The sequence below is a fragment of the Podarcis gaigeae genome (genome assembly GCF_964106915.1).
Source record: "Podarcis gaigeae genome assembly, chromosome: Z".
NCBI classification, from domain to species: domain Eukaryota; kingdom Metazoa; phylum Chordata; class Lepidosauria; order Squamata; family Lacertidae; genus Podarcis; species Podarcis gaigeae.
In genome coordinates, this window is record NC_139691.1 from 28,659,812 (window position 1) to 28,676,779 (window position 16,968).

The 16,968-nt window shown below is 43.5% G+C and overlaps 1 protein-coding gene across 1 annotated transcript; it reads left to right on the forward strand.

Moving 5' to 3' along the window:
• Window positions 1–6,169: 6,169 nt before the first annotated feature.
• Window positions 6,170–16,968, forward strand: GPR174 (G protein-coupled receptor 174). The gene is made up of 2 exons (XM_083722452.1): window positions 6,170–7,137; window positions 13,493–16,968. Exon 2 carries the CDS (start codon window positions 14,036–14,038, stop codon window positions 15,053–15,055), a length of 1,020 nt encoding a protein of 339 aa, XP_083578578.1. The 5' UTR covers window positions 6,170–7,137; window positions 13,493–14,035; the 3' UTR covers window positions 15,056–16,968.

Here is a 16,968-nt window from a genome sequence, read left to right on the forward strand (position 1 = left end):
CATCATCATTCATTTCTGTGCTGACTTTCCATAGGAAGCCCCCCTCAACAACGCATCTCACAATATCGCAACATTTAGACAATTCAGTTACAAAGCATCACAACCTTTAAGTAATAGAAATTCAGCTCCCCAACACGTGCAGCCCAGTTCCACTTTCCTCATAGACTTCTCTTTGGCCACTGTGAGAGCAGGATACTTGGCTAGATGGGCCATTGGCCTCATCCAGCAGCAGCTTCTTATGCACAGATGATGATAGATAGATGATAGATAGATGATAGATAGATAGATAGATAGATAGATAGATAGATAGATAGATAGATAGATAGATAGTTGATAGATAGATGATAGATAGATGATAGATAGATAGATGATAGATAGATAGATAGATAGATAGATAGATAGATAGATAGATAGATAGATAGATGATAGATGATAGATAGATAGATAGATAGATAGATAGATAGATAGATAGATAGATGATAGATAGAAGATGATAGATAGATAGATAGATAGATAGATAGATAGATAGATAGATAGATAGATAGATAGATAGATAGATAGATATAGATGATAGATAGATAGATAGATGATAGATAGATGATAGATGATAGATAGTGTGGTTTATAATCTCCAGCAGCTGAGGGCACTTTATCAGCCACTGTCTCTCTGCGAAAAGGGTACATTTCAGGTGTCACTGAGGGCTGCTCTTGGCTTCCTGGGAAGGAGAGGTGGGGGGCAGAAAGTCAGACAAAGCCCAGGAGAGAGGTTTCCCCCTCTTGGGTCAGAAGCAGCAAAATACCTCTGAACAGCACCTGTTCAAGACAACTGCAGGTGGGGAGAGGGCTGGTGCTGTTGTGCTTCAACAGGTGTTAAACTCGATTTATTATTTTCATCGCCATGAACCTACACTTTGTTGAAGGGAAACTCTCAACGAGAGTAGAAATCATATATCAAACAGATGGAAAGCTCTTTAATCTGAGCAGGCTGATAGCAAAGAGTAAGGTTACCATAACTTCCATCATAGAACTTCAGTATGCTGATGACAACATAGTGTGTGCACACTCAGAGGATAATCTCCAAAGTATCCTAAATATCTTTGCAGAAGCTTATGAAAAGCATGGCCTATCACTCAACATCCAAAAAACCAAAGTGCTGCACCAACAAACACAAAACAACCCCTCTGCCGTGCCACAAATCCAACACATTGAAAAGTGCCAATCACTTCTACCTGGGCAGTTATCTTTCCACAAGGGCTGACATAGATGCCAAAATCCAGCATTGCCTGAGCTCTGGGATTGCAGCTTTCTCCTGATTGAAGTGCAGAGTGTTTCAGGACCAGGACATTTAGAGGGAAACCAAAATGCTTGTTTACAAAGCTATTGTACTACCAACCTTACTGTATGCGTGTGAAACATGGACCACTAATAAACACCATCTCCAGCTCCTTGAAAGATTCCATCAATGATGTCTCCCAAAAATGTTACATTTGGGAAGACAGGCGAACTAATACCAGTGTACTGAAAGAAGCAAAGATCACCAGTATTGAAGCAATGATTCTACAACATCAACTTTGTTGGACTGGTCATGTTGTTCGGATGCCTGATTATTGCCTCCCAAAGCAACTACTCTATTCCTAACTTAAAAATGGAAATGCTGGTGGTCAACAAAATAGGCTTAAAGACTGTCTCAAGGCAACTCTTTAAAAATGTAGTATAAACACTGACAACTAGGAAACACTGGCCTGCGAGTGCTCCAATTGGAGAACAGCCTTTACCAAAGGTGTCATGGACTTTGAAGACTCTTGAACTCAGGACAAAAGGGAGAAATGAGCTAAATGAGCTAGAAGACATGTTTGGCAAACCCTCACATCAATCAGCTGCTGCCTGGAAACCTATGTCCCCAAGGTGGAAGGATGTGTGCATCCAGAATTGGCCTCCACAGTCACTAACGGACTCACTGTTAAGATCATGTTCATGGAAGACTCGGCTACGAGTGATCGCCCAAGAAGAAGAGGAAGAAGCTCCAAATCTGCTTGTCAGCCACTGTCAGAAAAAGAGGCTGAACTAGATGGGCCCCCTGTGGCCTGATCAAGCTGATCCTTGGCTCCTTTTGTTACATTCTTATGGGAGGAGGGAGGTGAAAGCTTGGGAAAGAGACACCTCCAAGGGACAGGTAAAAGACCACCTTCCTGATGCAGAAGAAGCACTAGCTTTCTGGGGCCTTGAGATTTGGGTCAGGATATAGCACAACACACCCCAGGTAAGTTAGAAAAGCAGGAGGGGGAGCCCAAATTAAGCCCAGGCATTCAGCCTTCCCTCCCCCCAAAAAACCCATAACACCATCAACAATTTAAAGCAATTTAGAAAGAGGGAGTAAAAGCAAGCTTTTAGTGTTTATATGTAGAAAGAAGGCCTTTCAAAGGCCAGCAGGAATAAGCAGCATTGTCAGACATGCCAAGATGTTAAAAGCCCCAGTTCCTTCAGTCTCAAGACTCTGATTAAGGTGTATTAAGTAATCAGCAGGCACAAACCACAAAGGATGAGAAAGAGCCATTATGTTACTTGCAAGCATAGCTCCTTGAATGTCTCTCTCTCCTCCACCCACAATCCCTTAGGTCATCTCAAAACAACAGCATTTGTATCTCCTCTCCTAGACTGCGGGGTTTTTAAAGCAGAATTAAGTGAGACCTTCAAACCAGGGGAGGAATTCAACATCCCCTTGTTTGTGCAAGCATTTAATCTTGCCAGGCAGAATGATTATATCTCTCCTTCCTCTGCACACTGTGCTGGCGCGGGGGAGGTTTTCCTGAGCCACACAGGGCCAATTGTGTAATGGGGTGGGGGGGAGGGGGGAAACCCCGTTTGTTCAGGAGGAAGTTCTTGAGCAGGCTTTAACTTACGGAGTAAATTAGGTGAATCCTGTCCAGTGCTGTCCTGCCAACCATGCACCCTTATCAGAATACTCCAATCCATTACCTTTCCTCTAGTTTTTTAGTTTCCCTACTACTACTACTACTACTACTACTAATAATAATAATAATAATAATAATTGTTTATTTATACCCCACCCTCCGGGCTCAGAACGGCTTACAAGCAATAATAAAAACAAGATGAATGATTACAACTTAAAAACAAAAATAGAATACAACATTAAAATAATGGAACATTAAAATATTAAAATGTAGCCTCATCGCAGGAGGAGAAGGAAAAGAAAGAAAAAAAAAGAGAGGGAGGGAATCAAATTGGCTCCAAGCCAAAGGCCAGGCGGAACAACTCTGTCTTACAGGCCCTGCGGAAAGAAATCAGATCCTGCAGGGCCCTGGTTTCATGAGGCAGAGCGTTCCACCAGGCCGGAGCCAGAGTTGAAAAGGCCCTGGCTCTGGTTGAAGCCAATCTAACTTCCTTAGGGCCTGGGACCCCGAGGGTGTTGTTATTTATGGACCTTGAGGCTCTCCGTGGGGCATACCAGGAGAGGCGGTCCCATAGGTACGAGAGTCCTAGGCTGTGAAGGGCTTTAAAGGTCAAAAGCAGCACCTTAAATCTGACCCTGTACTCCACCGTGAGCCAGTGTAGCTTGAAAAGCACTGGGTGAATTTGCTCCCATGGCAGAGACCCCGTGAGGGCGGTAATTGGATAGGTCTAAGGGATCTAATGAAGTTTTCTTTAAGAGTAGACACACCAGTGCTTCCTTCAGTTCCCCTGGGAATGTCCCCGTGTCAAGGGACAAATTGATAATTTCAACCAGGAGGGTCCGCGCAACATCTGGACACTCCCTAATCAGCCAAGACGGGCACGGATCAAGGAGGCAGGTGGTGGGCCTACCAACTTGGAGGAATCTATCCACATCAGTAGGGAGTATCCGATCGAAATGGTCCAACACTGGACCTGAAGTCAGTCGAGGGGCCTCCAGTTCAGTCATTGTATCTAAATTGGCAGGGAGGTCACGGCGGAGCAACAGGACTTTCTCCACAAAAAAGCTAGTGAATGCCTCACAGCTGTGGGTCGAATTTGTGCTTAAATTTGGTTGTCCTCCTAAGGACGTTATTGACCTAATTATTCTAAAAAGTTGTGCCAGGCGAGAGCTGCAAAGTAAGATTTCTTAGCAGCTTTCATAGCCATCTCATAGGCTTTCATAAGCATCCTATAAGATGTTCTTGAGGCTCCGTCACGAGTCCGTCGCCATACTCGCTCTAGCCGTCTGAGATCCTGCTTCATTTTCCGGAGCTCCTCAGTAAACCAAGGTGCCCGGTTTCGATGGGGTCGCAGAGGGAGCTTAGGCGCGATCTCATCTATGGCTGTCAAAAGCTGGTTATTCCAGTCCTAAACAAGGTCTTCAAATGAGTCGCCAGGAGGAGCAGGGTTCCGCAAGGCTTGTCGGAATCTATCAGGATCCATCAGTTTTCGCGGACGAGCCCAAATAGGAGGAGCGGGAAGTCAATCTTGGCTTTCAGAGCGTAGTGATCAGACCATGGCACTTCCACAGCGGGGAACATGATCACATCTATGCCAGCCCCAAAGATCAGATCCAGCGTGTGGCCTGCTTGATGAGTGGGGCCCAAAACAAACTGGGAGAGCCCTAGTGTTGCCATGGAAGTCACCAGGTCCAGAGCCTGTGAGGAGGGAGCGGCATTGGCATGGACATTGAAGTCTCCCAAAACCAGTAGGTTTGGGAACTCCAAGGCCCAGCCCGCCACCACCTCCAGCAGGTCTGACAGGGTGGCTGCAGGTGTGCTGGGTGGTCGGTACACCAGCCAGACAGCCAAGCTCTCCTTGGTGCCCCACACGAGACCAAAACATTCAATGCCAGAGATTGCCGGTGATGGCAGAGCTCTGAAACAGCAATCCTCCCGGAATAACAACGCTACTCCTCTCCCCCGACCCACAGTCCGCGATTGATGGAGGACCGAGAAACCTGGGGGTGTTATCTCATGTAGGGAGACTACTTCGCCTTCCCGTACCCAGGTCTCCGTCACGCAAGCCAGGTCAATCCCCTGCGAGACAAAAAAGTCATGCATGGTGGCGGTTTTGTTGCCTATGGACCTGGCATTGCACAGCACCAATGACGGAGGTGTGTAATCCTTGCTCTCCCTACCCTCATCCCTTGGGATGGGGCGTAGATTGGAAGGGGTTCGAGGATCACTGCATCTCGAAACCCTTCGCCGGTAGAGATATCTAGCCCCACCGCCATTCCTCCCTAGCCCTTCAATTGTGGAAATCCCAAATCCCATACTAGCCTCCCCAATAGATGGGTAACATCCCCTCAATAACAAGTCATCCTTGGGCCAGGACTCCTGGGTCAAAATGGTATGGGAAAGAGGTGGAGGTCTGATAGGGTAAGTATCCCTAGAAGATAAAACCCAACCAACCGCACCCCAAGCGGGGGGGACAGTCCCATGGTGTTTCATTAACTGTCAATCCCCCTCTCCCTCCTGGGTTAATTGGAGGATTGTTGGTTCTATCTGTGGCTGTGGAAGTATTAATGAGGTATGTGTTATAAAATGTGGATCACTGGCCAACAAAGAGCCAGATTCGAATTCGAAAGATCTGTCCATCCTGTCTCGCCAGGAGTACAGAGAAGGCTGATCATTCTGATAAGTTTTTGGAACATTAGGCAAAGGTCCAGATGTAGATTTGGTGCTGGAGATCTCCAATTCCTCATCTAATTTGGTGTCGTTTGAAAAGGGAACAGGGAGTTGCACTGATGTCTTTCTATGGGATAAAGAGCTGTTGGACGTCTTTAAATATTTCCTGTTTAACTAAGTCTCCAAGTGCTAGAGTTTTCTTCAAAAAGAAAAAGAAGAAGCAAAAATAGACAGGGAGAGGGGGCATACCTCAAGTATGTATGCAGCCTCTTGTCTTCGAGGCCCTTCCAGAGTTATGGGGGGAAATGTCTATTGAAAAAGGAAAAGAGCTCTTAAAAATACATTAAAAATTATGTCCCCGAATACATACATGGTGGTATGATAATCCTATGCAGGTGAGGGGATGTATGAGGTGGGTAACCTGGGAGGAGGGGCAGCAAGTGCTGAAATTGGGAACATGGGAGACACACTATATACCATGATCACAGTGAAGCAAAAGCACAGAATAATTTGCATAAGGACCTTTTATGATCTTTAGGGCTGTATTCTGTTGTGGCACATATGCAGACAGGTATTTTATGAAATAAGGTAAGATGACAACAAAACACTAGAATTTGCCAATTTTGGTTGGTGTCCCCCACTTCCCCCCAAAGAAACCCAACAAAATTTGGCTGGATTTAATACTTTGGCCCATCACAAATTCAACTATGTCAGCATTTCATAACTTTATATGCAAAAAGTTATAGCTCTGTGGTAGAGCGCATGCTTTGCATGCAGCTGGTCACAGGTCCTATCCTTGGCATCTCCAGGTAGGGCTGAGAAAGACCTACCTGGAGTAGGTCTTTCTGAAATGCCTTAGAGCAGCTGCCAGTCAGTGTAGACAATACTAAATGGACCAATGATTTGTTTTTTGTATAAGGCAAATTTCTATGCTCATTCAACTGAATGTGAAGACACAGGTGTAACTGGCATAGCTACTAGTCAGTGCTTTGTTTTCAAATGCTAACCACATGCTACTGTGGGTAAAAGGTACCCACTTGCTATGGGGTGTATCTGCTTATCTTTCTGGCATACCAAGCTGCACAGATTAAAAACAAAAAATGACACCGTTTGCTACCACAAAACCAGCCCTGACTCAGGACCACTCAAAATACAATTGAGAAGAAAAGCACCAATCTATATATAGAAACAGTAACTTTCCACCTCCACCATGAGGAATGAGCTGAATGGCAAAGGTTGTTCAAATGCTGTTTGATGCTTTCTGCTGAAATAGCCTTCTCCCAACATCAATCACAAGGTGTGCTGCCTACTGGAAAAAGTCAATGCGCCATGTGCTGATTGCACGATGTTTGCAAATGCCTTTCGGAAGCACATTGCGAGTTATACCGGGGCTTCTGTTCAACCAAATGCTCTTTGAACGCCTTGCATACTTCCAGTTTTGTTTTCTATATTAAGCTGGAGGCCAGAAAGTGGCGGCAACCTTCTTTGTCGGGTGACTTGTATACAGTATCAGGCACTTGCAGAATTCATCTGAAGTTAGGAGGCAATTTGCAACGGTAGGATTCTCATTCTTTCTATTGTTTTTAGTTATCTAGCTGCTGATTTTTTCTCATAAGAAGTTGACAATGAATTTGATCTTAACTGTAAGTTAGTTGTTATAGAACTTTTGCGCTGGAGATGAAAGAAAATGTTTATTGGTTTTTATTTAAAATATTTAAAATATTTGCAAATGGAATGAATGGGTAGAGGAATGGATTATATATACAGCTTGCTCCAATGTCTGCAGATGTACAGTCTTTAGAAAGGGAAAACTGAATGTTAAATGTTGTCCCTTTTAAAAAGGAATTTTACATATTCGCAAACCAAGAGGAATTTTCAAAATGACATAAACAGATAAGTACTGAGAGATCAAAAGCAGATTCATCTTGAAGTGAAGATTAGAAAAGTTGTATTATCAAACCCACACTCTCTGTTTTAATTCCATCAATATTATGATTTTTCAATACCAATTTAGTGATTTCTGATACTTGGTAAAGCAATTTCCTACAGCATCTCTGAATGAAGGGAAACCATGCATAAAAAGAAAAGAGGGGCACACAATATTTCGGCAACAACTTTAGACCATAGCCTCCGCACAGAGATCACAATTGAGACACACATGTCCATTAAAGTGGTACTCTGTAGATGTTTTGGACTATCGTTTCGATCATCCCCAGCTCTGTAAACCAATTTGAAGTTCTATTACAATTAAGCATAATGTTGTAAAATAAAGAAAATAATCTGCAGAACATGAGGCTGGCAGTGTATGCATGAAAGCATCCATGTGGCAGTCATGATGTGTAAAAGGTCCTTATATCGCCTCATGTGCTCATCAGTTACATTTATAGCCTATCTTTCCTCTAGGGAACTCAAAGCAGTTCACCCACCCACCTGATTTTTATTACCATAGTGGCCCTGTGTGGTACGTTAGGCACAGAGGTAGTAACTTACCTAAAATGCTTCAGTGAACTTCATGACTGAGTAGGGATATGTGAAGAAGGGCCTTTGAGCTGCTTCTTTTTTTCATGTAGAATGCCCCAGGTTCATCTCCCAAGTATGGTTGGGAGTGTCTCCTGTCTGAAACCTTGGAGAGCCACTTCCAGACAATGTCAACAGCACTGAGCTAGATGGATCAATGGAGACTTAAACAGCTTCCTATGTTCCTAAACTGGGCTTCGCTAATCTAAGCACTAGACCAGACCACACTCAAGCCTCAGTTCTGCACATCAGTGTCAGTAGTCACTGTGGCTGTGTACTACCAGGCTGAAGGTAAAACAGGGTGCATTTCAGCAGTTGCAAAGAGAGATTTTTCCATGTGCCCTCTGCTGTGTGGAGCACTGCCACTGAGAAGGGCCAAGGCTCAATGAAGCTCACCGATAAAGCAGTTGCTTTCCATGCAGAAGGTCCCAGGCTCACAACTCTGGGTAGTATTTGAAAAGGACCCTGAAGCCCTGGGGAACAGCAGTCAGTCAGTGTTGGCAATACTGAGTTAGACTTTCTATAAAGCAGTTTCCTGGTCCTAAGTCTCCTAAGAGTAGCTGAACAATAGAGCATCTGCTTTACATGCAGAAGGTCCTAGGTTCAATCTCAGCATCTCCAGGTAGGGCTGGGAGATGGTCTGACTTAGCATTGGACATCTACCTGTGTTTTCTTTATAGCTGCCTCACAGGGGCCGTAAATGTTTAAAGCATTCTCTTGTGCTAGGTCTTTAAAATAGAAATAAAAAATTAAATACCCCATCACAGTTCTTGGGGGGGGTCACAAAAGCTGCCAGGCATTGTGTGGGTTAATATGAGGAATCATTCAGAAAACGCAGGCTTTATAAGCAGCAGGCTTTGAGATCCTCTGCACATATTTTTGTATGTGATTTTGGTGTGCCAGATAGGCCACCTGAGATCCAGGGGGAAGATGAAGTATATTCAGCACTCACACAAAATAATAATTCCCAGAATTCTAGGAGTTATAATTTTGTGTGAATGCTGAATATATTGTCTTCGGTTTTTCTAGCTAGTCCCAGTTCCTTCACAGTAATACAAGTTCCTACAATCCTTTGGGGGTAAAGTCTTGGCAATTAAGCAAGTTTGAAATAGGTTTAAGTTGTAATATGAAGACAGGCACATCCCCAGTAATGCTCTTACTTGCAGAAACGTCATGAGGAACATGCTTCAGAGTGCTTTGTAAAATAAAGGAGCAATCTGGTTAAAAGCTGGATATCATAGAATCACCATATTGGAAGAAACTATCTTGCTTATTGTGCACTTGTTAAAGGCAACCCATCTCTCTCTTCAAGCCTCTTCATTCTTGCACAGGAGGCTTCACCTTGGATTCACCTCTGTATGTTAAGAGAGAAATAACCATGAATTATTAAGCCACCGTCCTTTAGTGACTCATGGAACAAGCAGCTATAAATTATGAGTTTGTCTTATTTTCTTTCTTTTTCTTTTTTTCTTTAAGGGCCAAACTGCTCTCATCTCCCTGATTCTGTTAAACTCTAACTGGCAAATGTCAATACCCATTTGGCAAGATGGCATACACAAAAAATGTGCATTACAGTCAGGTATTATATATACTTGGTGGCAAATATGTGGAGGTTTGACTTAAGTAGAAAGCAAAGAGTGGAGGAGGGAGAGGTTATGTAGAAGACTTAGCAAATGGGTGCAGGAAGTAGAACTTGAAAGAAACCCATAAATAAAAATCCCCCTTACATACTTTTTATAGCACATTGCTGGTTTTTCCATTGTCTCGCAGACTAAAATGCCCACATTTATTTTTAACTTCAGGCAACACTGCTTGAAATTTCCAGGCTGCCAGTTAAGTATGGTGGTAAGAAGATGGTTACTCAGACTTCATAAGACATAGGGATGGTTCACACTTGTGAGCTTAGCCCATCAGATGTCAAGGAAATAAACAACTAGTGGTACCTCGGGTTACATACGCTTCAGGTTACAGACGCTTCAGGTTACAGACTCTGCTAACCCAGAAATAGTACCTCGGGTTAAGAACTTTGCTTCAGGTTGAGAACAGAAATCACGCAGCAGCAGCAGCGCAGTGGCAGCGGGAGGCCCCGTTAGCTAAAGTGGTGCTTCAGGTGAAGAACAGTTTCAGATTAAGAACGGACCTCCGGAACGAATTACGGTAAGTTCTTAACCTCAGGTACCACTGTACCTGACTTTTAGGAAATATCTGAAGGCAGCTCTGCTTAGGGATGTTTTTAATGTTTGATGTTTTATCGTGTTTTTAATATTCTGTTGGGAGCTGCCTAGAGTGGCTGGGGAGACCCGGCCAGATGGGCGAGGTATAAGTAATTACTACTACTACTACTACTACTACTACTACAGTGGTACCTCACTTAATTCGTTCCGGAGGTCCGTTCTTAACCTGAAACTGTTCTTAACCTGAAGCACCACTTTAGCTAATGGGGCCTCCTGCTGCTGCCGCGCCGGTGCTGCACAATTTCTGTTCTCATCCTGAAGCAAAGTTCTTAACCCGAGGTACTATTTTTGGGTTAGCGGAGTCTGTAACCTGAAGCGTATGTAACCTAAAGCATATGTAACCCAAGGTACCACTGTACTACTACTTTGGTTGGTTGCTTCACAGTGTGCTGAAGTGGTTATAGTATTGGACTAGGGCAGGGGTCAGCAAACTTTTTCAGCAGGGGGCTGGTCCCCTGCCCTTCAGACCTCGTGGGGGGGCCAGACTATATTTTGAAGGGGGGAAAAGAATGAATTCCTATGCCCCACAAATAACCCAGAGATGCATTTTTTTTTAAAAAAAAGCACACATTCTACTCATGTAAAAACACCAGGCAGGCCCCATAAATAACCCAGAGATGCATTTTAAATTAAAGAACACATTCTACTCATGTAAAAACACGCTGATTCCTGGACTGCCCGCGGGCTAGATTTAGAAGGTGATTGGGCTGGATCTGGCCCTTGGGCCTTAGTTTGCCTACCCATGGACTAGGGCCTGGGAGACTAGGTTTCAAACCCTCACTCAGCTATGAAGCAAACTGGGTGACCTTGCGCTGTCAGTCTAACCAGGGTGGAACATTCATGGTGCCAAAGCAGAGGAGACACATACCGCCCCCACAAATAAAAAGGGGACACAGAATTGCATTAAAATTTTCATATGCTCATAGACAGGCATAGATTTTTTAAAAATACATGCTAAAGATTAAATCTTTTTTTAGGTCTGTGGACACATTTGGATTTTGGAGTGACTACTACTCACTCTGTTAACTTTCCTCCCCTTGATCAACACCCCCTTCCACAAAGGAGTTTGGCTTATTAGATGGTGTTCCCCACTATATGGAGTTCCCAGGAATGTAGCCCCCACATAAGTGGGGAGTCACCTGTACTCACCTCCTGCCAAGCCATGGGGCCAAACTCCGGGTTGACTGGGGCGGTGATGTTAAAGGCTTGCATCCTGATCAGATCTGACCCATCTGTGCCAAAGTTCTGGTCCATCTCTACAGGTCTGGTTGGCCAGTTGTCTCATGGGCTAGTTCCCAGATGTTGCCAGTATTCTGTGGTTACAGAATTTAGGCCTGGTCTACAGGTACATAAAATCTTGTAATGGCAGAATGGACTATGTACCATAGCAGGTGGAGACTCACATATTTGAATGTTCTCTTAACATAATGTATTGTAAACTACACTGTGATCCTAAGACAAAGGGCAGTATAAAAATTTAACAACAACAACAAATGAACAAAAATGCTTTCCTGTAAATAGAAAATCATCACAACAGCCAGTCCCTTTCCCTCAGATGTCCCAGATTGCTGGGAGATTTCATTTTTGTTTTAACAATGAGGAGTATTCAAGGCATGAAGGGCCCTACAAGGCATCTTGGACTTCATTTCTGCTTAGCAGTCTGTGTGTCACAGGAGACAAGAGGCTGTTTTTAAAACATGGTTTAACATTAAGTAATGTGCTTTATCCATCACTATCAAATCCATGTTAAGTGTATACATTTTGTTACTAATAGCACTGGACTATAAAACATTCTGTGCTGTTAAGGCAGCAATATATCATGTATTCTGACTTGTGCAATAACGCAGAATAAGAAATACAGCCAGATTGTATTTATGCTGTGCAGGATTGATCAAATGGAGGGCAAAGCTTCCCTGAATTTTCATTACCGTGTCCGGAAGACACAGTTCTGTTTATGTAAGCTGTATTTCATTTCATCGCTCCAAATCCCGTACCTTCACTTATACTAATTTGAAATGTTCCTGGAGTTTACGAAAAGTCAATAAACGTCGTGGGGGGGGGGGAATCGAAGGAAATCCTGCTCTTCTGAATCTGTCCTGAGGAACAAAGTGAGCTGTGAAAGACCCATGAAAGCCAACAAGACTTTGGCCAAGCTCAGCAATGAGTATCATGAGCACAACATGTCATTAACTTAATGTGTGGTTGTTGGCACATTTGATTGGTGGTGCTTCTTTGTATTGGATGAAGGGAACCACATGCCATTGGTGGGTGGTGCCAAATGCAAAAGTGGGTGGACCATTGGATGGGACTCTTACGTTTGTCAAGCTGGCTACATTCCAGCCACGCAAAAGTTAGACGTTTCTATAAGCCAGTTTGAATCACTAATAGATAACAATCCCCTGCCTTTCCAAATCTTTCTATCCATGAAAGCAAAAGGCACTGTCACAGTTCAATAACACATTTCAGCCAGGCAAAGGGACTTGAGGAGAGTGCAGAGCAAGGCTGGTGAAAGTGTAGCATGCATGGGGAGAAGGAATGTGGGAAGAGTACCAAGGGCTGAATAAAGAGACCGAGAGGGTGACTTCTTGGTCACAGGCCACAGGTTCTTCACCCCATTGTAGTCTTGGAAGTGGATAACCATTTCTGCATTGACTGTGTAAGACACTTCTGCTTGGAGATCTGCACTGGTTACTGATTTGTTTCCAGGCCAAGTTCTAGGTGTTTTTATTAGTATATAAAGCCCTTACTGGCTTGGGACGGGAATCGCCTCACCCCATATGTGCCCACTCAACTGCTTCAATCTGCAGAACTGGCACTTTTACAGATGCCACATGATACTTGTTCACACTTGTAAGAAAAGCACCTACACTTTGGAACTCCCTGCCTAGTAACATCAGGCAGGCAGGTGCCTTCACTGCATTCCTTCCGGTGCCTGCTTAGAACATTTTTCTTTAGGACAGCTTCCCAGCCATGTAGAGGCTGACTTAAATCTCTTTGCTGCGGGTTCTATTTATAAAGTTGATTTTAATTACTTGTTTTTAGCTGTTTTCATTAATATTTCTTGGAAACAGCTTAGAGGTGTTGTTACATATATAGATACTGTTAAGTGAAATGAAAAACAAAAAAAAATAGAGTAATACATTTTGTGTGTTTTCTTCAGCTGTAGGTGTAGAGTTATCATTTGCGGCAGAGCTCCAGCCACGAGGTGCCTTTTGAGGGTGTCACTCAAAGTCAAATAGAAGATCATTTCATTACAGTAGCTGCAACACTTCAGATGATACTTGCTTCAGTCTGACTCGTCACCATGCACAGCTTTGGTGCATCCAGATGGGAAACCACCCTCTTCCTTGATGTAAAATTCATTTGAGAAAGGGCATGGACATGAGTTTGTTATCTGTTTCTATCAAAAGACCAGCTCCTAAATATGACAAAAGTAGCTGAAGAAGGCCCTATACATAAATCTCTAAGATTTGGAGAAACAAATCCTAGCAAGCCTTCAAAAGAATCTTCTTAAGATTTCTGGAATACATTTTTTACATTGGACAGAATGCCAAGAAAACAGACAATTCATGGATTCCACGTCTGCAGCTTCTCCAGTTGCCTTATTTCCTCATTTCCTTTTCACAAGGTTTCAAGGGATGTAAATCTTTAGGTGGTTACCTTACATTTCCACCAGCGTCTCTGCTTCCTCCTGAAAAGCACCATGGTGGCTGATGGCCCGGATTGCAATGGGGAGAACGATTTCTCAAAGCGTTTCTATGCAGTCATGTACACAATTATCTTGGTTCCTGGGCTGATTGGGAACATTTTAGCCCTCTGGGTATTTTATGGGTACATGAAAGAAACAAAGCGGGCTGTGATTTTTATGATCAACCTTGCGATTGCGGACTTGGCACAAGTTTTGTCTTTGCCGCTGAGGATTTTCTACTACCTGTCAGAAAGTTGGCACCTTGGGAAGGAACTGTGCATGTTTTGCTTCTACCTGAAATATGTCAATATGTATGCAAGCATCTACTTCTTGGTTTGCATCAGTGTGAGGCGGTTCTTATTCCTCATGTATCCCTTTAGGTTCAGCGACTGCAAACGCATCTACGATGTGTACGTTTGCATTGCTGGGTGGATTCTAGTCTGTGTCGGCTGCTTGCCTTTCCCCCTTCTACGACTCACCTCTAATGAGACACACATTAGTAATAAATGCTTTGTGGATCTTCCAGTAAAGGCTGTTGATGGTACCATCTCTATAGTAATGATGTCCTTTGGTGAACTAGTTGGATTTGTAACTCCTCTGCTGATCATCATCTATTGTTCGTGGAAGACTATCTTATCTCTAAAAGAAAAAAATTCAATTTCCCAAGACCTTGGAGAGAAACGGAAAGCTCTGAAGATGATCCTGACTTGTGCCGTGGTCTTTCTGATTTGCTTTGCACCTTACCACATCAGCTTCCCGTTGGATTACTTTGTGAAAGCCAACAAGATAAAAGACTGCTATGCCCGAAAAGTGATTTTGATATTCCACACGGTGGCCTTGTGCCTTGCCAGCTTAAACTCTTGTGCAGACCCTGTCATTTATTATTTTACCACAGATGAGTTCCGAAGACGGCTTTCAAGGCAAGATTTGCAGGACAGCATTCAGCTCCATAACACACGCTATGAAAATACAAATGGCCCAGAGCAGCAGACCTCACTTGGGTGTGTGGCAGAAAATCCAAGTCATACTGTTTGAAGTGGGTTAACCTGATTCTATGGGCTTAAAACTCTACAGGCAAGGCAAGGCAATGGTCTGGTCTCCTTTGCAATCTGTGGACTAGTTGGCTTTCATGCTTTGACCAATGGAACTTTTGTGTTTTGCCTGCACTTCCACTGATACTGCTGATTTTAAATAATATTCAAAATTATACCAACACTTGTATTTAATTGCATACTGGAACATTAGCATTTGACTAAATAGACATTTTTGCTTATCCAGAAATGACACAGTGCTGGTGCTTGGGGTCTTGCAAGGAGATATGGGATTGTATTCAACATAGCGTTCAGCAGCTCGTTTCATTGGCTCAGTGATTTATTCTTGTGCAATGGAGCCCTATCCACCTCTTCTCCCCCTGCATGCCCCCTAAATCAATTCTTGGTATCCTCCCAGCCCTCCAGAGCAGATTTGGGTTTGGTATAGGGTACACATGAGGGGAGGAGGAAATAGCATTGTTCTAGTGCTAATTCTTACATAACTTTGATAGATACAACCCTAAACCCCATTATGCCCAATAGTCACTGGCTGACTTCTCCTCCATGAACTGCTTTAATCTTTTTTTTAAAAGCCATCTAAGGTAGTGGCCACCCTCACGTCCTATAGCAGTGAACTGCTGATATTCACTAGGAAATACTAGCTGGCTGCATTGGCAAGCAGTGCTGAGGAATGTTACAAAGTACTTTTAAAACTCACAGCTATCCATGGAGTCACGGGTTAATTCAGTGTTAAGGATGGCGATCTACCAGCTCCACCTGGTACGTAAGCTAAGACCCTACCTGCCTGTGCATTGTCTCACCACAGTGGTACATGCACTGGTTCTCTCCCGCTTGGACTACTGCAATGTGCTCTACGTGGGGCTACCTTTGAAGGTGACTCAGAAACCACAACTAATCCAGAATGCAGCAGCTAGACTGGTGACTGGGAGCAGCCACCGAGACCATATAGCACCAGTCCTGAAAGACCTACATTGGCTCCCAGTATGTTTCTGAGCACAATTCAAAGTGTTGGTGCTGACCTTTGAAGCCCTAAACAGTCAATATGTTGTTGTTGTTGTTGTTGTTGTTGTTGTTGTTGTTGTTGTTGTTGTAAGTTCCATTAAGTTCTCTGCGACATATTTCAGAGTAAAAATGTATGTAAATCCGTACACACAGCAGTATAATGTTAAGAGCCTTTGTTGTTTGCGATTACGGTACTTTTTATACCTCATAATACACAACAAAATTACCAACACGCTTATTAGAGATTAGTTGCATCTGCATTCATGATTTAGGATGTGGACCCATTTCACTGTTTACAACAATGGGATATGGAGCTTGCAGTCCTCCAAGTTTTGTTGGACTACGGCTCCTATCATCCCTGGCCACTGGCTGTGCTAGCTGAGGCTGATGGGAACTGGGTTCCAACAACATCCGAAGTTGCCAATGATTCCTCAGCTCTCAAGGGTGGCTTTGTGGCATCCCCATGTGCTGGATCAGATGTAAGAACATAAGAAGAGGCCTGGATCAGGCCCAAAACCCACTGAGTCCAACAAACACTTCTCACTGTGGCCATAGAATCTGGCTGGGGCTGGTGGGGATTCTATTCTGAACCATCTGGAGGACCCCAGACCCCCTTGGCAAAGGCTGTGTTAGAAGGATAGGTGTTCCTGAAAATAATCATGTATGTCCTGGAACATTGGTGCAAGTGGGAGAGGGGGATAAGCTCTTCCTACTTTCCCCACATGAAGTTTCATATTTGTTTGAGGGGTTGGTAGGTTGTTTTTCGTTGTTGTTTTTTGTACAAGCAGAAAAATACTGTGAACTGTTAATTTAATATGTTTGATGGAAGTAATTTATTTTTTAAAAGCATCTATTTTTTGTACTGTAATAAATCTGATCTGTGTAGTACTGCAA

Bases quoted from the DNA above. Each gene is read 5' to 3' on its own strand.
- GPR174 (XM_083722452.1), top strand. From the start codon at position 14,036: ATGGTGGCTGATGGCCCGGATTGCAATGGGGAGAACGATTTCTCAAAG.